Source organism: Danio rerio, chromosome 5, assembly GCF_052040795.2.
Source record: "Danio rerio strain M-AB ecotype USA chromosome 5, GRCz13ab, whole genome shotgun sequence".
Classification (NCBI taxonomy): domain Eukaryota; kingdom Metazoa; phylum Chordata; class Actinopteri; order Cypriniformes; family Danionidae; genus Danio; species Danio rerio.
The window spans coordinates 55,565,428-55,587,837 of NC_141025.1; the positions used below are offsets into that span (position 1 = coordinate 55,565,428).

Below are 22,410 nucleotides of genomic sequence, written 5' to 3' on the forward strand. Positions count from 1 at the left end.
GCTTCGCGCTAAGGAGGGATTTGGGAACAAATGAATCACTGGACGATTCATACAGGAGTCGCTGGGATAATTAGGTAAAAATAAATGCAGATTATAAGACCATGAAAGTGTTTTTTTGACCTTGCATGCATTTTAGACTGTTGTTGGAGACCCTTACAACCAAGATATGACCTTATTTCATGTATAATATGGGCTCTTTAAAACAAACTATCACACTTTATGCAACAGCTTGCAACATGTTGGCCACTCATCACATATCTTCTTAATTTTTCTAACCTTAAACCAACACTGATTGCTATTAATTCAAAAAAAAAAATAGCCCTTCATTCTGACAATGAACAACTTCCTGTTTTTTCTCTCCTTCTCTGCCACTGTTTTGCTTCACATACATATTGAATGCTTGTTTATTTATAAGACATACAGCATACGGTTACATGCCATCTTTAATATCCAGTCGAGCAGGCAGCAGAGTTGCGCACACTTCCTAACAGCTGTTGGGCATGTAAGGAGGCGTGCGTGAGTTGTGGTAAGCCTGTGAGCATGACATGATTGCAGTGTGTATCTTATCTGGGGCGGCTCCTCCTCGGGCTCTGTGTGTGTGTGTAGGACCATTACTCCAGTGCCCAGCCATGCGTACACTCCTAATCTCAGCACTCTTTCACCCTCTCTCTTGCGCTCCCTGGAGACACTAGCGATATCATCCTGGCGGATTCTCAGACCGAGTACTACCACTGATTATCCCGTCGTAACACCGCCGACACGTGACCGCATAACTCTGGTTCTGATGAGATCACTAAAGTTGCTGTACACCTTTATTTAGCAGGAGTGATACAAAGTTATTTGGATAACATACAAATGGTATCTACAGTTGAAGTCAAACTTATTAGCCATATATATATATATATATATATATATATATATATATATATATATATATTTTTTTTTTTTTTTTTTTTTTTTTTAAACAAAGCAATTTAAGGCCAATATTATAAGCCTCCTTAAGCAAGAACAAACCACAATTAACCTAGTTAAGCCTTTAAATGTCACTTTAAGCTGGATACTAGTATCAAGAAAAATATCTAGTAAAATATGATTTATTATCATCATGGCAAAGATAAAAGAATCAGTTATTAGAAATGAGTTTCTTCTGTTAAACCTAAATTAGGAGAAAAAAAAATTAAAATTATAAGGAGGGCTAATAATTCAGGATGACTAATAATTCTGACATCAACTGTATATTTATTTATTTAATTATTTATTTAATTAATAAATAGTGCACAATAGTGCACAAAATTATATATTTGCCAAACTGACCAGGCTATTTTCCATGAAATTAAAATGAGTGCAAACTGATGATTCTTAAAATAAAACAGCAACATAAAAGTGAACTTATAGGCTAATTTAAATAACATTTTAAATGTATATTGTTGTTAATACAAATCATGACAAATTGACCTTAATATTTCTCAAAGTAGCTGCTATGTCTGGCTTATGAACGATTCATTCTTTTAAGGCTAATCTTTTCTTAAAAATCACAATCAGTTCAAATCTTTAATTTAAGTGTGTTCACATTTCTTGTGAAAAATAAGGCCAAATCCAACCATTTTCTGCAAGAAATAATGTATTTTTCATGAATTTGCGGAAAATGTCAAGACTATCAACAAATAAAGACTTAATTACTTACACAAAACCACTCAGATATTGCTTCAAAAAGCTTAATTAAAAGGGTTATTTTATGTTTATTTGCACTTTAAAATTTTATACATTACTAATAAGTAGAGCTGCACGATTCTGGCTAAAATGAAAATCGCGATTTATTTATTTTTTGCTTAAAATAAAGATCAAGATTTTCTCAAGAATCTGTAGATGTAAAATAAAGGTTAATGTTAGTAGGCTATTATTATTATTGTTATTTCTCAAAAATATGATAAAACAACAATAATATTATGTGTCGGTCCACTGTTGGTTTAAATGCTGGATTGAGGAATGCTGTAGGGACTGTAGGAAAGCTGGATTAAGATCGTCTAGGGCAGGGGTGTCAAACTCAATTCCTGGAGGGCCGAAGCCCTGCACAGTTTAGTTCCAACCCTGCTCCAACACACCTACCTGTAGGTTTCAAACAAGCCTGAAGGACTCAATTAGTTTGATCAGGTGTGTTTAATTAGGGTTGGAACTAAACTGTGCAGAGCTGCGGCCCTTTTGGAACTGAGTTTGACACCTGTGGTCTAGGGGGTTGAATCGAGATTGCGACCTTTTTTTCGATTAATCGTGCAGCTCTACTTATAAGTATGTGATTTCATCACCAGCAGTTTACATTCACACACATAACCTACATAATGTGATGTTTTTTGTGTTAGCGTGACCTTATGTGTATTTAACAGCTGATGTGAAGGTAGTTTAGTTTAATAATACTCACGTAAGTGCCGTCTGTTGCCTGTATTTATGTGTGAAAAATAAAATAACATTTAAAAAAACTAAATCTAGCAGTTTAAACTCACTAAACATGCCAAATTTTGCTTGTTGCTGTCAGAGTTAAGCGGGGGTCACACTGGACTTCAATTTATATGCAGGCGAATGCGTCAGACTGGAAACACAAACTCGTGCAACAAGTTGCGCAGTTCGCTGCATGCAAAGTTCAAGCTTTGTGAACTCTTTGTGTCCTGCGAATTTGCATAACATGACTGCATGAGACCAATCGAAGATCAAAGCAGGACCTCTCTGGACCAATCGTTTGCTTTTTTAAATGTCTAATCATCTTGTTTAATTATGCCCTTTTTCCAGCACAGTATGACAGAATTTTACATGCTTAAACTCCAGTGTGACTGCCGCATAACTGGGACACAGTCTTTAAAGGCTCCACCCTCTTATAGAAAAGGGGTGTGAGCAGCAGCTCATTTGCATTTAAAGAGAAACACGTGAAAACTGTGTTTTTTTTTTTTCTCCTACCTCAAAAAAAATGGGACATTTACAAAATTGTCTGGGATTAATTTTGCAAAGCTTTAGAGAGGCGTACATTACATTGAGTAAAAAAAGCATAATAGGACCCATTTATATAGAACATTTTATGATACTTTTATGAAGTGTGTCTAATTGGCTGTAATTAACTGTCATAATTCACTTTTAATGCATATAATAGAAAGACAGTTTGTGCCTCAACAGGTTTATAATGAGTACTGTCAATTACTATTTTCACTAAACAATTCCATTGACACCAGTGCCACTAAAAACTAAAAGACACTAAAAGAGAAAGGACGACTACACTTCCAGCATGTGCTCTATTACAAGTGAAGATTACATGCATAAAAATAGTGTAAATACAAAACCTTTGCAAACTTTCTGTGGGGAAGCGGGTGCTCAGACACAAATGCGAGGCAGCTGTGGCACAAGCAGAGCATGTTATCATAGCGCACCCGACGCCGCTCCTTAATTCCACGCTAGCAATTCTGAGAGAGGTTTAACAATGTGAGGCACATTCATTATCACCTGGATAATTACCTGCCATTCTGCCTGTGTGTTTACATGTGTTTGGCGGAGCAGGTGTTAAAATATTTTGGCTGTTATTGCCGGGTTTGCTGATGAATTTGGTGGAGTCGGTGAGCTCTCTAGAGAGCTATTCAGCACTGTAAACACACATATGTACATGTGCACATGCACACACACTGGCACAAGCCTGGCAAAGAGAAAAGCTAAGGTGTGGTGCAAGCATATGGCTTTTAAAGTTAATGTAACCATTTAAATTGAGAAAAACTCTAAAACTGGTGCACTTGTTAGGCTAATAAATTAAATTCATTTCAGTTCTTGTTGTGATCCATTTATCGGTGTATGTTATTTAAAAAAATGACTTGTTTCATAATTTATCATCTACCCAGCTCAGAAATTACTTTTTATTTTCTACTGACATCAAGCTGAAAGTCTCAGCAGGAGATCGCTCCTCTTTACATTCGCAGGCCCGCTAACTGGAATTTTTGTACTTTGAAGAAGCAGAGATATCAAAGAGGTCGCGCTTGTGCTCAGGGCACTCCCGAATGCTTAAAAAATGTGAGGCAACACAAAATGGCTGGCATTAATTAAAATGATTCGGTGAAATTGCACTCAGGTAAATAGTGTTGTTAATTGCTAACAATAATTAAATGGAAAAACTGTCTGTATTTTTTTTCCTCTCCACTGTATACTCTCATTTTCAATTTCATTTCCTGGAGTAAACAATTTGGTAATGCTTTATTTTTTGGTCCTCTCTTTACATGTTTGCAGCATTACATCAGCAGGCTCTCATTAGTGTAACAGTATATCTAGACCCTTAGGTTAGGGTTAGTAGATTAAGTTGACATATCTGCTACCTAAAGTTATGAGTTCTCATTAAAAGCTCGCATTGCTGTATCTACCTACTGCACAACCTGAATGCAATCTAAATTTATATTTAAATCTTTATGTGAATCTTTATTAATTTCTCACCATCATGTCATTTCCAAATCCCTGAAACTTTTGTTCTTCTTTGGAACACAAATTAAGATATTTTAAAGGAAATCTGAGAGGTCTCTCATCCTCTATAGTCACCAATGGCACAAGACGTTCATGTCCATAAATAGAAGCAGCAAAAACATTGTCAAAAACATTCCACATGACTTCAATTGTTGAACTTTAATCAAACAAAGCTCCAAAACACTTTTCTGTGCCAGAAACTGATTTATTTTTTTATTTTAATTTTTTTTTGCCTTTGTCATATCAGATAGGGGTGTGTGTTTATTACAGACAGTAGGATGTATCGCCACTAGAGTCAGAAACACAACACATAAGCAATCTGTTGTTAACACAAACCCTAATCTGATGCCCATACCTGTGAACATTGGGATGTAAAAATAAGGGATAACCCCCACCCAAAAAAAAAAAAGATTTACTAAATATGTTCATCTGGAGCTGTCCCATTGTAAATAAACGGTTGAAACGGTCGGTAATGTGTTTTTATTATTATTTAAACTGTATATAATAAATAGTATACATTAGAAAAATGCTGCAAATGAATTAGCAAACAGTTTATCCTATTAAAATGAATAGCTCTTATAAACAAATAGAATCAAGTTATCAAATATCATGAACCTTTTCCTTACTGTGTAATTTAAACATTCTGATTAAAGAGCAGCGAATGAATCTCTAATTTTCTAAATAAAATGAAAGCACAGAACAGATTCACATTTAATATCAGGGGCGTCACCTGGTGCTTTGGCGGAATGGGTTACATATAGTGTGAATCGGCTCTTTAATGTTTATTGCCAGCCTTCACAGAAAGATTAAAAAATACGGGGGAAATACGAGAAAATACTTTCATGGTATGATAGTGGGATAGAACTGTGAAATAAGGGAGAATCCCGGGAAAAACAGGAGAGTTGACGGGTATGGATGCCAAACTATATTCACAGAGAGTCCCTTGAAGTCAAAACACCACCAAATTTATATCAAGCATGAAAAAAAAAATTACAAATCAATCTGAAGTCAAAAAATGGACTTCCTTTGACATCCACACATTGATGACCAATTGACCACCAAAATAATGACACAAAACTATTTTATTATAAGAGGGTTCAATTTCAAATTCAAAATTTACACTTAATTTTAAATACTTATTGTTTACGTAAATTACCTTGATGTCAAAACAAAATCAAATTAACATCTTACATCAGCATCAAAAAACTAATTCATAATAGATTAAATAACTATCTTGTAGTCAACTAACATCTAATCAATTTGCATTTATGACTGGTGTTTTGATGTACTTGAAAAGCCCTTTCTGGGCTATTGCATTTTTGAAGAGTCTGAGAGCACTTAGACTTCATTCAAAGTATCTTAACATGTATTTAAAAGATGAATGAAGGTCTCAAGAGAATCCAACAACCTCAGGGTGAGTAATTAATAACAGAATTTCCATTTTAGTGGGTGAACTAACCCTTTAAACATCTTTAAATTCTGGGTTTCGATGCAGCTTCAACAATACTGATTTCATTTAATGGCCATGAAAACAAATAATCATTTCATAACTCTTTTACAGAGTCACTTGCACTAGCTTTCAGCAGACTGTTCTCTCTCCTAACAAAATGCCTACTTGGGCAAAACAACTGAGCCGTCTCCATCAATTAGCCTTGACTTTGGACTTTCATTAAGAGTAATTGACTAATATCTGCAGCGAGTCTGAAGAAAGACACTTTTAACTATCACGAAGCAGTTTGTTAAGTAAGAACACATGTCTTGGCTCAAGCTATGCCTGCAAGAGGTCCCCAGCCCAATGCAAAACAGGTGCCTGCCATGTAATACCCCATTTAGCCCCTGGGGCAAAGGTTATCCAGCTAATAGCTTCCTAGTGGAGACTAAGGAAGAGCTGAAAAGTAGGCCTGGCTTAAACATCTGGGACATATTGCACATACTTGCAACATGTGCTTCAGGTTCAATTAAAATGAGGCCTTGGCACATTTGTCCATTTTTTTCCCTCTTCCTCCATCCAGTAAAATTGGGCCTACCCTGATCTGACCTCAGTATTTTACTGCTTGAACAAACAGAGGAGGTAATGAGAATGTGAGGTCATCAACAAACTGACATAGAGAAAAAAAAAGAGACTAAAGGAAAGAAGTACAAACCAGTGCTTTGGATTACCAACAGGATTCATGTGCAAAATACTGTGGCTTTTAAAATTGCAAGCTATGTTTTTAGTTGCGCAACCTGCCAGGATTCGAACACAATCTTAAAGCAATTAGTATCTTTTTGATTTAGTGGCTTATAGTGGTGTAACAGATCACAAATCTTGGACCCTTTTTTGGATCAGCCAAAAAAGGGGAGGAGACAAATGCAAATTGCTTTCCATTAATTACAAAAACAGTACTGCAAGAAACTTTGGGTATGAACAAACAGAACTTACAACCTGTCATTTTAATACAAAAAAAAAGAAGAAATAACCAGCTGAAAAAATTGATAAGTTAATGATGAATAAATAAATAAATTGTAAAATATTCAGTACTGTGAAAAATTCTCTGTTAAAACTCAAAAATTAAGATAACAAACCATGAGAGGAAACCAATTGCGACAAACCATTTAAGTAAAAAAATTTATTCTAATGAGCACTGTCAACTTAATCCATTTGAGTAAATGAATTATTTTGAACACAGTAAAACCCAATAAATGAAGAGAACTCAAACCAACTGAGTACTGTAAAGCCCAATTAGGTAAGGAAGCTCAAACAGTTTGAGGAAACCAATTGCAACAAAACATTTGAGTTAAAAAAAAACTGATATGTAAGAGTGCTGTGAACTTACTCCATTTAAGTTGATGTAATGAGATATTTGATTAACTTATTACCTTCAACACTGAGCTTAAAACTCTTTTTAAAAGAGTAGAATTAACTTTCAGTAAATTTTTAGGTAACTACACTCATTTCATTTGATAAAGTTTATTGTTGGGTTTTACAGTGTACTGTTGCCAATAACCTAAATGTATGAAATGTTTATTTAGTATAAAATGTACATTTACAAGCATATTTAGTCTCATTTTCAATAAATGATTCAGTTAAACTCCATGTTTTATTGCTAGATGGATCATTTTTGAAGGATTATTTAGTGGCAAATTTTTTATGGCCACTAAATAATGTAATTGCTGCCTACAACTTTAATTTTTGAGCGTCGTTTAATGCACATGACGGTGATTTTATTCTTGACCATCTTAAACTATAAACTGTTATGCCAGTACTTCTCTTATTCAACTGTTTGTAACTTCATAACTAACTCAAAAAACTAAAGACTGTATCTCTTAGGATTAATAAACATGCAAATCACCATCATTTATAATTTACGTTGCATGGATCTTGAGATCCTGATTTTTTATTATTAATTGTCCAGCTTACACTGAATGCATAAATGCAGGCCATGATCTGTTACACCCCTAGTGGCTAATTCTCATTCAAACCATTTAGCACAATTTGCTCATCTCCCAATGACGGTTGGGTTAAGGAATGTGGATAAGTGGCACACCTCCTTTTTAAAATCGTACATACGGTCGTACAACTCATGCGGTGAGTTAGCTACGCTAAAATAGTTATGTTTCTTTGTGAGATCAAGCTGCAGAATTCCTACCACATTGCACTTAAAGTAAAGTGAAGGCTGATTCATTTAAATCAGTCACAAAAAAAATTCAATTAACAAATGAATAATTCATTGATCAAATGAATGAGTCACAAAATGAAGCTTAAGACTTAGCAAAATGCATCTATGCACCACCTTTCTGCACATTACGTCTTTGTGTGCTTTCTAGTTGTACTATTTATAAATAAAAACAAATAAAAAAAACTTTTTTCTATTTAATTGCACTATTAAAATGAAATTTAATTTAATTTAATAAAAAAATTAGATAAATTAAATTAAATTAAATTAAATTTATAAATAATTGAACTACAAGTCCAGTAGTTCTTGAGATTAAACGAAAAAATAATTTTACAAAATCCCTGCATATTTTTACAACAACAAAAAAAATTATAATTAAAGCAAATAATGTCATTTTTAGGATGAAATATTTTTTTAAAAGTCATTGTCAAATCAAGGACGGTCTGAATATAAGACAACACAACATCTAATATCATATAAATAAAATTGAATACCTGAGCAGATGCTGCATCTTTCTTATTTTATTAAAAAGGTGCATGTACAACCTGACCAAAGTTGACCTACTTGATATTTGTAAGTTTTGCAAAGCTGTATAGGCGAATCATAAGTCAAAGCAGCACTGATGCAAACTATAATTGATACCATTTAAATAATTCTAACCAGTAAAGAAGAAAAGAATCAAAACTATGCAAAACTATGCAAACTAACACTATGCAAAAGGAGAAAGGACAGAGAAAGGACGCCAGAGAAAGAAAAAAATTCTAAAACCCCTATCAACACTCAAACTGCTTATTTAAAGTTAACCTTAGGAGAAAAAAAACAACAACAAACCCTTCATAACATTAATATCAATTCAGTTCATTCTTCTATCTAAAACCTTCTACAAAAATGCACTGTACGTATGTACACTTCATATTCTTCCATGATGTCACAGGTTATGTTTTTATCATTCAGAAAATTCGTATAGTCATTTGTATTGACCCATTGATCCAAACAAAATGCATAAATACTTGTATTATGGTGGGCAATGACATGAATCTGCCTCAACAGAAACATTAAAAATGCTTCCTCGATGAATGCTGCTGGGGCATTTGGCCTGCGGTCATTTGAATGCTATTAATTGCACTTCAAAGGCCTTGAGAAATATCAGAAGCTCGACATAGAGACCCTGAAGCCAAGTTTATTTATTCCTACATGGTTCCCTTTTATTCTGGTTAAAAAGAAAAGATGTACTGGAACTGTGCAGACTTCAGACACTAGCAGCTCTGACAGATTACTGTAGACCTTGACTCCATGAAATGCAGGCGAAAGTGTTAAATGCACAAGAAATAAATGACCATTTCGCTATTTTAACAAGGTTAAATGTTAGAAGCTTTATGTTTCCTTTACAATTTCACTTTAGAGAAGAGTATCTGAGCATTAAATACACAGTTGTGTTGGAACACTTGTTTGTGAATGGCACCGATAATTACCTTGTCATCTCTGTCAAAGTCTTCATCCTCGTCCTCCAGCAAATCCTCCACTGCTTGCTGATGTGCATTGTGAGGAGCAGAACAAAAGAGGGCAGGGGAAAAAAAGAGGGGGAAAAAACAAAGAGAAAATCAATTTCACATGTACACTTAGGAGCATCTCCACAACTTCGAGTGAAAACAAATGATAGCACGTATGGTCCTCTGATAGAAAGCAAACCCTCAGCGTCTGACCTCAGTCTCTAAAGTCATCAGTTGCGTCCTCTTGTCCATAAGGTTAAAACCTCAATAGAGCCTTTGGCAAAGGGAGGCTGATGACATAGAACGTTAACTATGTGCTTCAGTGGACCAGATCCAGGCCAACAATGGTCCCTTCAAAGCCCCTTCAGGTTTTCATACTTAACTCGAGCACACAAAGAGCTGTATGCCTATGACCTCAAGAAATGCTGCTGGCTACGCGATCCTCCCAGAAGAACCCAAATCACAGACCAGCAGAAATGATGAAAGAGTGATGCTGAGAATGTTGAGAGCAAGACAAAGGGCAACAAATTGCTTTTCAATGTTTTGAACCATACAGGCATTCATAGGAACTACAAACACATGCTTTACACACATTCATGTGCTAATGTGTGGGGAAACCTGAGCACCCAGAGGAAACCCATGCGAACATGGGAGAACATGCAAACTCCACACAGAAATGCCAACTGATCCAGCCAGGGCTTGAATCAGTGATCTTATTGCTGTGAGGTACTGTGCCACCATGTCACCCAACTATAGTATATATAGTCAAATAAAAAAAAATAATAAAAAAGGTTATGGTGCAAATAAAATAAAATAAAATAAAATAAAATAAAATAAAATTAAATTAAAAGAAAAAAAAGAAAATTAGATTTCTCTAGGATTTTTCGAGTCTAGTAGTTTTTGAGATTAAACAAATAAATAATTTTATTTTGATAAATATTATTTGTAATACTTAATTATTTGCTTGCCTACATAATAATTAGTTATTATTACATAAACAATTATTGTTGCTCATACCTTGATATGTGCTATTTCTTAATTCACACACACTCACACTTATACAGCCATCTTTATGGGGAGTTCCCGTTAATGTAATGATTTTTAAACTGAACAAACTGTATTCAATTACCCTAACCGTAAACCCAACACTCACAGAAAAAAATCTGCATTTTTACATTTTCAACATACTTAATTTTGTGAAATTCATGAGCAGTTATCACCAAGGTCAACATTTGTGCAATACTATAAGATACACAAAAACATACTTGTATACTGTGTGTGGTTTATGAGGCCTCTTCATAGGGATAATGTATTTGTCACTGTAACAATTGCTTATTATACGGCCTTACTCTACCCCTAACCCCAACCTTGACAGCAATCCTGTCTCAAAAATAAATAAAACATAAAATATGAGCATTTTGTCATGATCACCAGCGATCCACTCCAGGCAAATCGCTGATAAACTACACATCACACTGACAATTCCCATCAATTCCCATCAAGCCGTTTTACACACACCGGTAGCTATTCACCACTGACACTCACACACAGCTGAATCTCGTCATCACAGATCATCTGGACTATTTATACACTACACATACACCAGTTTAGGACTGAGTCTTTGTTTGCAGTCATCATGTGTAAGTTGTATTTACTTTCTGGTTTTGCCTGCCGTATTCCTGATCTTCCCTGTTATATCCTGCCGCCTAATTTTTGACCTTATGCCTGTTTTTGACTACATTTTGGATGCCCTGTGTGTACTTGTTTTGCTCCTGTTTTCACCATTGCCGGCTTACACAAATACTATTCAGTTGCACATTCAATTGCATTATTCAATTGCACTTGGATCCTTGCTTGTCCCTCGTCTTGCTCCTGTACGTGACACATTTTAAGTAATGAAAACAGGATATGTCTTCATAAACTGCCATAGTGTAATACCTAGGGCATACTAATGTCACTATATAATTTTGTGTCTTTGTAAACCTCTTAAAAAACAGAGAACACACACACAAAGTCATTCACTCACTCGCTCACTCACTCAGTATGTATAGATGAATTACCGTTTTGTAAACATTCAGGATAAGGCTGCAGTGAGTTTGCAGAAAAAAAAAAAAAAAACTGGAGCACTAGCATTTACAGTGAGGTAATAGCATTCGATGTGAGATTAGTGATAAGTTATATTGATTTTATATATATATATATATATATATATATATATATATATATATAAACATTACTATGTAGTGCGTCTGACAGGTCAATTTGCGATAGCACCCTACCAATGGATATTGGATAAGACAAAATGGCCAAGCATACAGCCCAAAATATACAACTATCCCATTGAAAAGCTATCTCACTCTGCTTTTATAAGAGAGAAGTTAAAGGCCTACAAGTGTGGTTCCATGAAATATTGTTCCATGATTATCAGATTCAAAACTATGTAGTGCTAAAAACCGAGGTTCTGCCTAGCCAAAGACAAGGAAAGAAGACGGAACTGTACAAGGCCTGTGTAATCATCAACAAGCAAAACAACTGCATTCTGACAGCAAACTGCACCTGCACAGCAGGAAATGTAAATGTACATTTTTACATTCCATTCTAAGCATTCAGTGCCCACAGTTTAATTCACTATATTTAACTGTTTTTTTTTTTTTGCTTAAATCATTACTGCATTCAAAAATGAGTAATATGTCTGATTTAGCATAGCATGAACTTACCTGATATGCAATGAGAACTGCAGAGTCGAGCATTTTTAATTAGGTTCTCACTACATTCAGTTCTTCTGATGGCTGTTAGCCAAAGGCATCTACAGTTGGCATTAAAAGCAGGTACGGTAAAATTTAAGTTTTCTATTTTTCGATTTTGGCACCCTACTGCACAACACGACATGTTTGCTATTGCAATCGATGTTTTTTTGCAACTGGTATGTGTGGTTAAACCCGTGTGATCTCATATGTGACGTATGCTGGTAATTACACTATACACGTTCCAGAATAACCCTTTGAACTATGTAGCAAATAAATAAATTGCAGCAGCAACATGCTACACAATGGCCAGCAACCACATGACACACACCCACAGCATCGTAGCCACGAGACATTGCCTTAACTATTTTTCTCAGTTCAAATTGTTCTTTTTTATTAATCTACCTAATTTACTTTTCCTATAAAACCAAAACATTTTCACATCACATTCACTGATCCTTGGGAAATTGCAATGATAGATTCTATATACAGTAAAACTGTTTTACTAACATACGCCACTTATGCTTTACATTCAAAAGCGTAAAAAATCTTCCTGCGTGAGCTGATAATTTGGCAGTATTAATTATTCAGATCTCATTGGCTTGTTAATCAGAACTGTAGAAACCAAAATAATCAGATGATATGTTGGCACACAAATAAAGAGTTTATCTCGGTCAACCGAAAACATTATATTTGGCCTCAGTGGCTAGCGGGAGCCCGGAGGAGTATGTATCACATGTCTGTTTTTGTTGCCGGAGGACTGAAAAGACATAGATCATTATTTTTGTTCTTGAGGTTCCTCCTGTCAATCCCACATCAAAGCTTCAAGGTCATATGTGTGCTATTTACATACGACAACTCGGGCATCTGAAAACAACAAAAAGCTACCAGGGGAGGAATACATCTTCTTTTTGATGATTTTTTTTTGGGGGACGGCTGGGCTCCATGAATTTCATCAGTTTTTTGTGACATCCAAAAATTGTTACTTAGCAAACAATAGCTTTTGTTCTTTTGTCTTGTCTAAAAGAGAGAGTGTATGGCTGCTATAAGCCTCTTATGTAAATGCAGCCTGCGGCAGAAACAAAAGGAGGGTTCAGGATAGATACACGCAGTGTTGTGAGGAGACTAGCGATGGTGTTTTGCGGTAGTCTAATAGCACACGAATCGACTGGAAGAGCGATGTTGCTCAGACGCTAGGTTAGCCAGGGGTCATATGCAGGGAAATGCAATGTGGAGGAAGTTGAACTTCAAGCAAACCCACGGTAGCCTGAACTCGTAGGTTCGGCAGTCAATATGTCTCACTTTCAGACAGAAATCCAAACTAAAATAGCATCAGAGCCGTTGTTTGGCCTTTCTGTAAGCGGCAGCACCATCTCTGGACCAGTGGCGTGACATACATCCCGGCGAGTTAATGCACTTTCTCTTGCCTTCTGCCATCAGTGGAGGAAGAACCCTGCTATCTACACTTTTAATTCTAACCTTCCCCGTGACAGGTGCGCTGGGAATAGACGCCCTAGCTAGACAAGCCATCCAACATGAAGATATGCACTTTCATTTTTTTCCTTGCCTCTCAGCTCTTGCGCTCTCCCCTCCTCCAGCTCTTCTTTGAAATGTGAGACATCTCTAGCGTCTCCAGCTGCTCAGGGGCTGGCCCTGCTTTGTATGCCGCGTGTGGACGAAAGGCCCGGGAGAGCCCAGGCCTGGAAGGCTGATAAGGGCTCTCGCTGGAGCACATCGAGCCCAAACAGCCTCTTCACAGACTGTCAGAGCCCTGCTGGTCAGAGGGAGGGCTTGAGTTTGCGCCAGCACTGGCTGACTGTGGTCTGACCTCTGCAGGGGCTCGAGTCAAAGAGTACGACTGTTGGCGCACAAAGAAACTCTGTTGATTCTGTTTAGGCGTAGTATTACGTTTCAATAAAAGCGGTCATGATTCAAATGTGAGGACAATGGGCAAAATAATTGCTGGGATGTGTGGGAGAGGGACGGAGCAGCAAGAGAGTCTCTTTGGGGCTGAGCTGTACGGGGCACGCAAGCCATCGGGAGGACGCACCAGGGTCGTGCACATCCAGAAGCCACTGGAGTCAACGGTGTCGCCGGTCTGTAATCCGCAGAACCCACAGGACCCAGAAAAACACTCTGGCTTTCTGTTCCGTAAATAAAAGCCTGGCTTCTCGAGACAAGCCTGCGTCAACAATGGCAGCAGCAGCAGCCGTGACAAAAATCACACGGCGCTGCAGCGTTGTTAGCAAAATCACGGGTACAAAAGTTCACAAAGACGAAGTTCAGGAGCTGCCAAAGTTGCTCCCCGCCTCGCCTCCAACCTCGCCTGCGAGCCGTGGCAGCACAGGGGAAATCAGCAGGGCAACAAACGCTGCCAGTTCAAAGTGACGTGACCTTTTGATTTTGTCACCTGTCAGGGGCTGGCACGGAGGAGCGGAGACGTGTCTGCCAGGCGCGGGTGAAGCGCTGTCTCGCTAACGGGGGCACGGCGCTGGAAGAGGTGGTACCACTGAGGTGGATTAAAGGCCTAGAGCACCTCTCGGCTCTTCTTCTCACTCTTCCTCATCCTCTCCCGGCCCTGCCGTCACACTTCTTGCTTTTTTGTTGTCCCTGTTGAGCCCGCAGCTGAAACACCAGCCTGAGAGTAAGACAAGCTCTACCATGAAGCGCCTCTAGGAGCACGGCTGGCAGACAGACTCTCGCTCTGGTTCTCTTTATGTTGTCGTTTCTTGATTGACACTGGAGGTGGGCTTGACAGGCCTTCGTTTCCCCCCACAGCAGCCCACCTGTACCAGCGTATCCTTTATTCATGAAGCTCCATCCAGGCTGTTTGTTTTTCAAATTACACACACCGGAAGAAAAAGACAAAACACTACTCAAACCAGACAAAGCGAAAGGTTGGAAAAAGTTTATTCGCTAACTTGCTTTCTGTGACACGTAAATCGCTGACACTGTGCTGAAATGAGGAGAGAGCCTAACAACAAGCAGCAATAAGTTTCGTCTCAACTGTCTTCATGTGTTTCTAGGAAAATTTCAATAGAGGTATAACATATCCTCCACTAGCAACATCAAATGAAATTTTAAAAATAACTGTTTACAAACTGATCCAAACACATCTACTGGCCCGTCTTGTTCAGAAAACAAGTAATCACACCCTTCAAATGTACAATTGGTCGTGCCAGACATTTACATGATGGATCACTCAAACAAATAGACCAGTGTTTACACTCGTCGAGAAGTCATTTGCATGGTATAGGGAAAAAAAGCTGTTTAACATTCACAGTCCTTGCTTTTTCACACATTTAAGCTTTAAAGTTTGCATGACATGTAAATCCATGCCTATTATTTAAATGAATGTTACTAGTGTTGTTGCATGTTGTTCCATCACATTTATACCTCATTCTTTGTCAAAATGTCATAACTGAATCTGGATCCGCATACATCCAGCCAACAACTATGAGACTTATGTCTCCACACTTGAATTTTGTTTTTGAAGTTTTATTTCAATTAATCTGTTTTACTCAGTTTCATATCACAATTTGAAAGATAGAGTGTTTGCATATTATTGCCACTATTAAATGAGAGATCTTGCTGCATCTTTATAGCATCTCCACTGGGAAGAGGATGTAAACATTCTGTCTTTTAGTTCTTTATTTCATAATTGTGGAGCTGGACATATCAGAATCTCTACTCACCACTATCGGTATGGGCAATCTACCTACATGATGTGACAGCAGCCACAGAACCATAGCACCGGCGCACTCGCCATGGACATTAAGTCCCACACAAACCACAGGATAAGCACCCACAGCTGACAACAGTAACACCACTTCCATCAATAACCAAATTAGTGATACATGCACTGACTAGCCTTGACAATGCTTAGCCTCAGTAAGCAATCAGTCCCAGGTATCAACTATTAATCTTTTATTTCTTATGAAATAAAGTATTTTCCAGTACATCATTTCAAATACCAGTAAAGAGGCTCTAAGGGCATCTGCTGCGTAAAACATATGATGGTTCATTCTGCTGTGGCGACCCCAAAATAAGGGACTAAGCTGGAGGACAATAAATGAATGAATGAAATAAAGGGCCCTATCATACATCCAGCACAATAAGGCGCAAGACGTGTTTGCCCCAACGTTTTGCTATTTTAAGAGCAACTCAAACTTAATGTTCCCATTTTCTGCCACGTTGTATAAATAGCAAATCTATTTGTGTAACTTTGTGGACTGATGGGTGTTTTGATCTAGAAAAGAGGTGTGTTAAGGCGCATTGTTGGCGCGCTGCTATTTTGAGGATCTAAAATAAACTGCACAATAGACCAGCTAAAAGCAGCTTTAAAGTCACTTTAGTTATGCGCCTCACTTACGCATTGCTTAAAATTGCTTTTGCAGTGCATTGCTTTTGAATAATGTTGTTATTTATTATTATTATTATTATTAGTAGTAGTAGTAGTAGTAGTAGTAGTAGTATTTATTATATGCATTTTTTTATTTATTTTATTAAAAACAAACTTAGATTTGTCCATCTGTCAGGTTTTGAACCATTTAGAGCATAGGATGTGGGTTTGGATATAACTATTACTGACCACACTTCAGTTTTATTGTTCATTTATTAGTTGGCTGGAAATTAGAATTAAGTTTAGAAATAGTTTTGAAAGAAATCTTTGCGCTTAACAAACAAAATTAATTATGTAGGCTGTTGGATGTCTGTGCGTACAACACAATTTCCTTATCCACGAGAGAAAGAGAATCCAAGAGAGAAAGGGAAAGTCAAAGTAAAGGCCAACTGAAGGTGGCTTATTCTTTATCCTTTGTGCCTACAGTACATCGTTAAAATGCAAGTCTGAGCAAAATTTTACACTATGTTGCTATACATTACCATTTATGCATTGTTAGCAAAGTTGCAAGTGGTTTTACTTGTTGCTAAGCACTTAACGGTGTACTCTGTGTTGATTGTTTAGGGCAGGGGTGCTCAAAGTTTTTTCCTTTGGGGCCAAAAACCAAACTCTATTGAGGGCTGTGAGCCAAATATATAGCAAACTGAATTACAATAAATTAGCCAGGGGGAATTTGCTACTTTATTTGATAATATAAAAAAAAACTAGAAAATGTTGCTTATTAACTAATTCAGTATCATTTTTTTACATTTTATAATGAACTTATTACTGTAAAAAAATAAACAATTCCATTTATAACACAATGAAGTTCAATGCTAAATTGAAAAGCTCCCTTCACCTTGATTTGCTTATAGATGACTTGTGCATCATCCTCTATCTGTCAGTATTTACATTTTAAAAGTCTGATTTATTCACAGCGTTTAATTGAATCATTTAAATTAATTTTTTTGTAGCTCTCAGCAATAAAACAAAGAAACAAAAAGTTATGGTAAATTCTAAATGGCGATCTTTGTCAAAGGCATTTGCTCCAACTCTCTCATCATTCTCACTCTCTTTTCAGATGGGACAATAGGCCAAACCAAAGGTTACCATGGGCCAACTTTGGCCCTTGGGCCCTTTTTTGGGCATCTCTGGTTTAGGGTGTTACAGTGTTGTGTTCAGCATAAGTGGTTGACATCCCATTGGTCAATAGATCTAAACCTTGTCCAGTTGTCTCCTTCAAGGTAAGTCTATATAATGTTTTGCTCTTTTTATCATCAAACCTTTTGAGCTACGAGCTAAGGCCAGATTTACTAAACATTTCAAATAAGTGTAAACCGCAATTCCACAAAAGCACTAATGCGAATTAGGCATGGAATGATAATCAGTTTTAAGCTATGGAAAAAGTCAAGGTTTTTTTCTCTTTTTTTTGCCATAACGTTCCTTAGATATATGTAAACGTTTTATTTACATTTTTTTAGAAAACAGTATCTCCAGCAGAAAAGATGCAGTTTTAAATTGTAAATAAATCAGTTTTTGGCACTAATAAAGACAGCAGAAGTCATTGATTGATTTGAATTATTTAGCCTGACATGTTTAGTGCTCCAAAATATTATGAATGTTTCTCAAAATAAAAAAAATATTGTGTTCAATGGGGAAAAAGCTTTAGTTTTTTTACCCAGACATTTAAAAAGAATATATTTTAGAGCAGTACAATACCGTCAAACCATGATATTTCTATCCAAGGTTATCATACCGTCAGAATCTTTTTTTTTTTTTTTTGGAAATAAAAAGTTCTGAGGCCAATCTTCTAACATCAAAACAATGCAAAAAACCAAGAGCGGATCAAATGAAAAAAAAAAAAAATTGTTAATATCTTCTTGCAATCTTTTGCCTCTGTCTAGCAACTACTGCAGCCTGACATGTCAAGACATCAACTACTGCGAACTGTTTGACTGCATGATTCACTTTAATCCTCCTCCCCATACATTTAGCATCTGAAAGACAAACTCCTATGCATAAGCAACAATTCATCAGTAATGTATCATCATTTTTTTAATGCCTGTCCTCAGTTATTCCTGACAGCATTTTCTTTTCTTTATTTAAATGCCAAAAGTGGCTTTGCACAGGAACAAACTTATCAAATCTGGCGCTTAAAGTTTAGTGTTCTCAACCTGGGGTGCGTTTCCCAAACACCACGTAACTTGTGGCTGAACTATCATAGTACGATGCATCGGTTGGGAAAAGAACGATGTAGTGACGAGTGCTTAACAAAAGCAAGAGTGTCGCCATTTTTCTCTGTCGCAAAACCATCATTTGAACCACATTAGCTATAACATAAAACGGCTAAAATGACGCTTTAAACAGGGTGGAGTAACTACTTCTTTAGAGTAGAACCCCATCATTTCCTTTGTGCAAATTATATTGTTTTACAGGCACACGCATTTAAAATAAAACCCAATATTAGTTTTGCTAAAAACATTCACTCGTTTTTCACATTAATTGAAATATATGTAAATTGGACATAGGGTCTATGTTTCCTTTACAAATATTATTGATAACATTACATATTCCATTCTAAAACATAGAATCACTTACAAAAGCTAAGCGTATTCTAACATCATATATAAGTCATATAAATAAATAAATAATGGGACTGTTTATTAAAAATGAAATTTAATATATTTTTTTATTAGAAAATGGAAAAAATACTACTTTAATAATAATATTGATTTAATTAATGATGATGATGATGATGATGATGATGATGATGATGATGATGATGATGATGATGATGATTATTATTATTTAGTAGGATATTATATTTTAATTTTTTTGAAAAGTCTACTTACAATTTGACACATGCAAACCACTGCAGAAATGTTCTATCCAACAGGACCATGTCATATACATTACAGATACTTCCATTCCATCATTCCAAGTTCAAATGTTAGAATGTTCTAAATGAAAAGGGCATGAACACAGCCAGGAACTATGTTTCTAACTAAAGCTCCAGAGGTGTAGTTGCACGTGCACAAGTTTGGGATGCAGTTTGCGAATAGATTAATTGGAACAATGGATTTGGAAATCGGCAAATCAACAAACTATGTTTGTACCGCAGGAACTTGCAACCTTAGTTGGCAAACGATGGTTTTGGGAAACACACCCCAGAAGGCCAACAGCTTGAAAAAATCATTAAATTACTTAATTACTAATTTTATATCTATAAAATTACATTTTGTTTTCTTAACTATGTTTTTAAAACACACAAAATCTGAATTTTACAGTTGAGCCTGTTGTCTAAAACAGGTAGCATTGTTATCACACCACAATCAATCAAGAGTGAATCATAATGTCTTACCACAAATATGAATGTGACAGATCTATTATAACTATTAAGACTATGTCTTTTTTTTCTTTTTCATTCTTTTATAACCTTTTTTTAACACATTTTAATCTGTTTTCAATTTTTTTGCTATTTTAATATTTATATTTATAATATTATAATTTTTTCTACATTCTTTATGTAAAGCACTTTGAATTACCATTGTGTATAAAATGTGCCATATTAATAAAAAAAAAACATGTATGAGCAACAACCCTGCAACAGCAAAACACACACTTAAAACATGCATGATGAAAATGAAGAAACAGCAAGCTTGCTAGAGGACACAGTGAAAGTAACCCTGACAATTAAGACTCTCTCTCCCACCACTGACAAGGTTGCAGAGAAAGAACCTCGGATGCCTAATTGCACTAGAGCTGGTGAAAGAGACGTCACTGTGTTCTTCCAGCTCTGACAGTATATGCTATAATTAACACCTTCAAAACATCTGGTAAACTGTTTTCCAGGCCAGTGAATTCAGCGGCCTGGGTCTTCTAGGTCCAGCCATGGGCTTCAATCCCCTCCAATCACACTGAGCTGTCTAACGCTTGACTAAACCCGAGTGGCCGCACCGAAGCCCACCCGAATGCTTCCAGGTCTCCAAACAAACAGAGGTGAGGGGTAGTGCTCGGGTGTTGGCTAGCCATTGACAGCAGCTGTCAAAATGGCTCGGGTAGCTGTGCTGTTGCTCCCTAACCTTCAGGTTAAAATACTGCATTCATACTCCTTACCAGTAGGGGGCTCTGAAGCCAGAATAAGGCAATGCAGCGGCTTTTGTTTACCAAAGAAACACAGTACTGCTGTTGATCGACAGGCCTAGTTCAAAAGTCACATCCCATTGTCGTGCGTTGAAATCCATGTTTATTTTTTCTTTGTCTATTCAGTTTCGAAAACCAATAGAGATGCACTACGTGCCAATCTGCGTCTCTCTCATTCGACTGATTTGAAACAACGGGTTTGGGAGTGTAGCCTACTGTTTAGTGCACAGCCATTCCAGATGGTAAAAAGGATCTTTAACAATAACCAGCAGTGACAGCGAGGTCAGGTATCTGGTGGAAGGGTGGCAGGCGGAGAACAGCGTAAGAATACGAGAGTCAGGGGTCAGCTGTCTACAGGTTAAGAGTTGAGCTGCAATGTCACATCTAGAGGTAACAAGTCCCTTCAAGAAATGTGACAGCTGAAAGTGGGTTCCTGCTTTCCCAGAACATACTAGATGGAGGACAGAAGGGATACAACAAACAGGGATAATGCACAATCGGACTGACGAAGCATGATCTGCAATACTGCCTGGGATAATGAAAGCATTTTGTGGAATAAATAAAGCCTACACTGAGAAAAATAATTTACAATTTGTTTTTAAGGTAAGTGGTTGCAAACAATTTATATGGGCTGAATTTAAACAAATTCAATTTAGTAATGTTCAACTTAATTTGTTTGTTTAAATTCAGCCCATATAAATTGTTTGCAATGACTTACTGCACCTTAAATAATTTAGTAAATCCAATTAACCATTTTTTCAGTGTATAGAATATTGATGTAAGACTAGATCATTTTATTATAGGGCTGGGTGATATGGCAAAATACAATCTTAATTTTCCATATTAAATAATTGAACAATATATATTTTGATATAAGTTGCAAATGCTTTCAGATTTAAAAGAGTACCCCAACAATGACTGAAGCAACAAAAATTAGACAGTCCATGAAATGGCATAACATATGGACAGAATAATTTATCTAGCTGATAAATTTTCGGTGGCCAAAAAATCAGTACATATAGTACATGTTATACAGTACTCGAATATCAGAACACCTTTGGATTCCCATTGTCGCGCATTTCTGCTGTGTGATTAGCTCGTAGATCAATATAGAGTAAAAAGTCTAGAGCTTATCATTGTTGTTGACATCAATTCTATTATATGACCAACATAATGCCACAATAAAAGAGACATGAGATTAGTGCAGTTAAGAGGAATCCATTATTCCTAAAATCTGTAAATATTATTAGAGATATTAATTGAATTATTAAAGATATGGTTACGCTTTATTTTACTGTACAATTATTGCTATTAACAAACCATTAACTAAGGGATTCAACTGCTTAAAGATTTATTTTCCTGCATATTAAAAGTTAGTAATGCAGTTGTTGGGTTTTGGGTAGGATTAGGGATGTAGTAAAAGATCATGCAGAAAATGTTATCTATATCTAATAATAAACAGCCAATATTCTACTAATAAGCAAGGTAAATGGTTGCAAACTATTTATATTGGCTTA

At 36.4% G+C, this 22,410-nt stretch overlaps 1 protein-coding gene across 5 annotated transcripts in view; it reads right to left on the reverse strand.

Moving 5' to 3' along the window:
* mctp1a (multiple C2 domains, transmembrane 1a) overlaps positions 1-22,410 on the reverse strand; it is a 257,558-nt gene that overhangs the window by 50,217 nt on the left and 184,931 nt on the right. For all 5 annotated transcript variants that reach the window (XM_087254125.1, XM_087254124.1, XM_087254123.1 and 2 more), the window contains one exon: positions 9,608-9,664. In XM_087254125.1, coding sequence (XP_087110251.1) covers positions 9,608-9,664 — 57 coding nt within the window. The remainder of the gene's footprint in view (positions 1-9,607; positions 9,665-22,410) is intronic.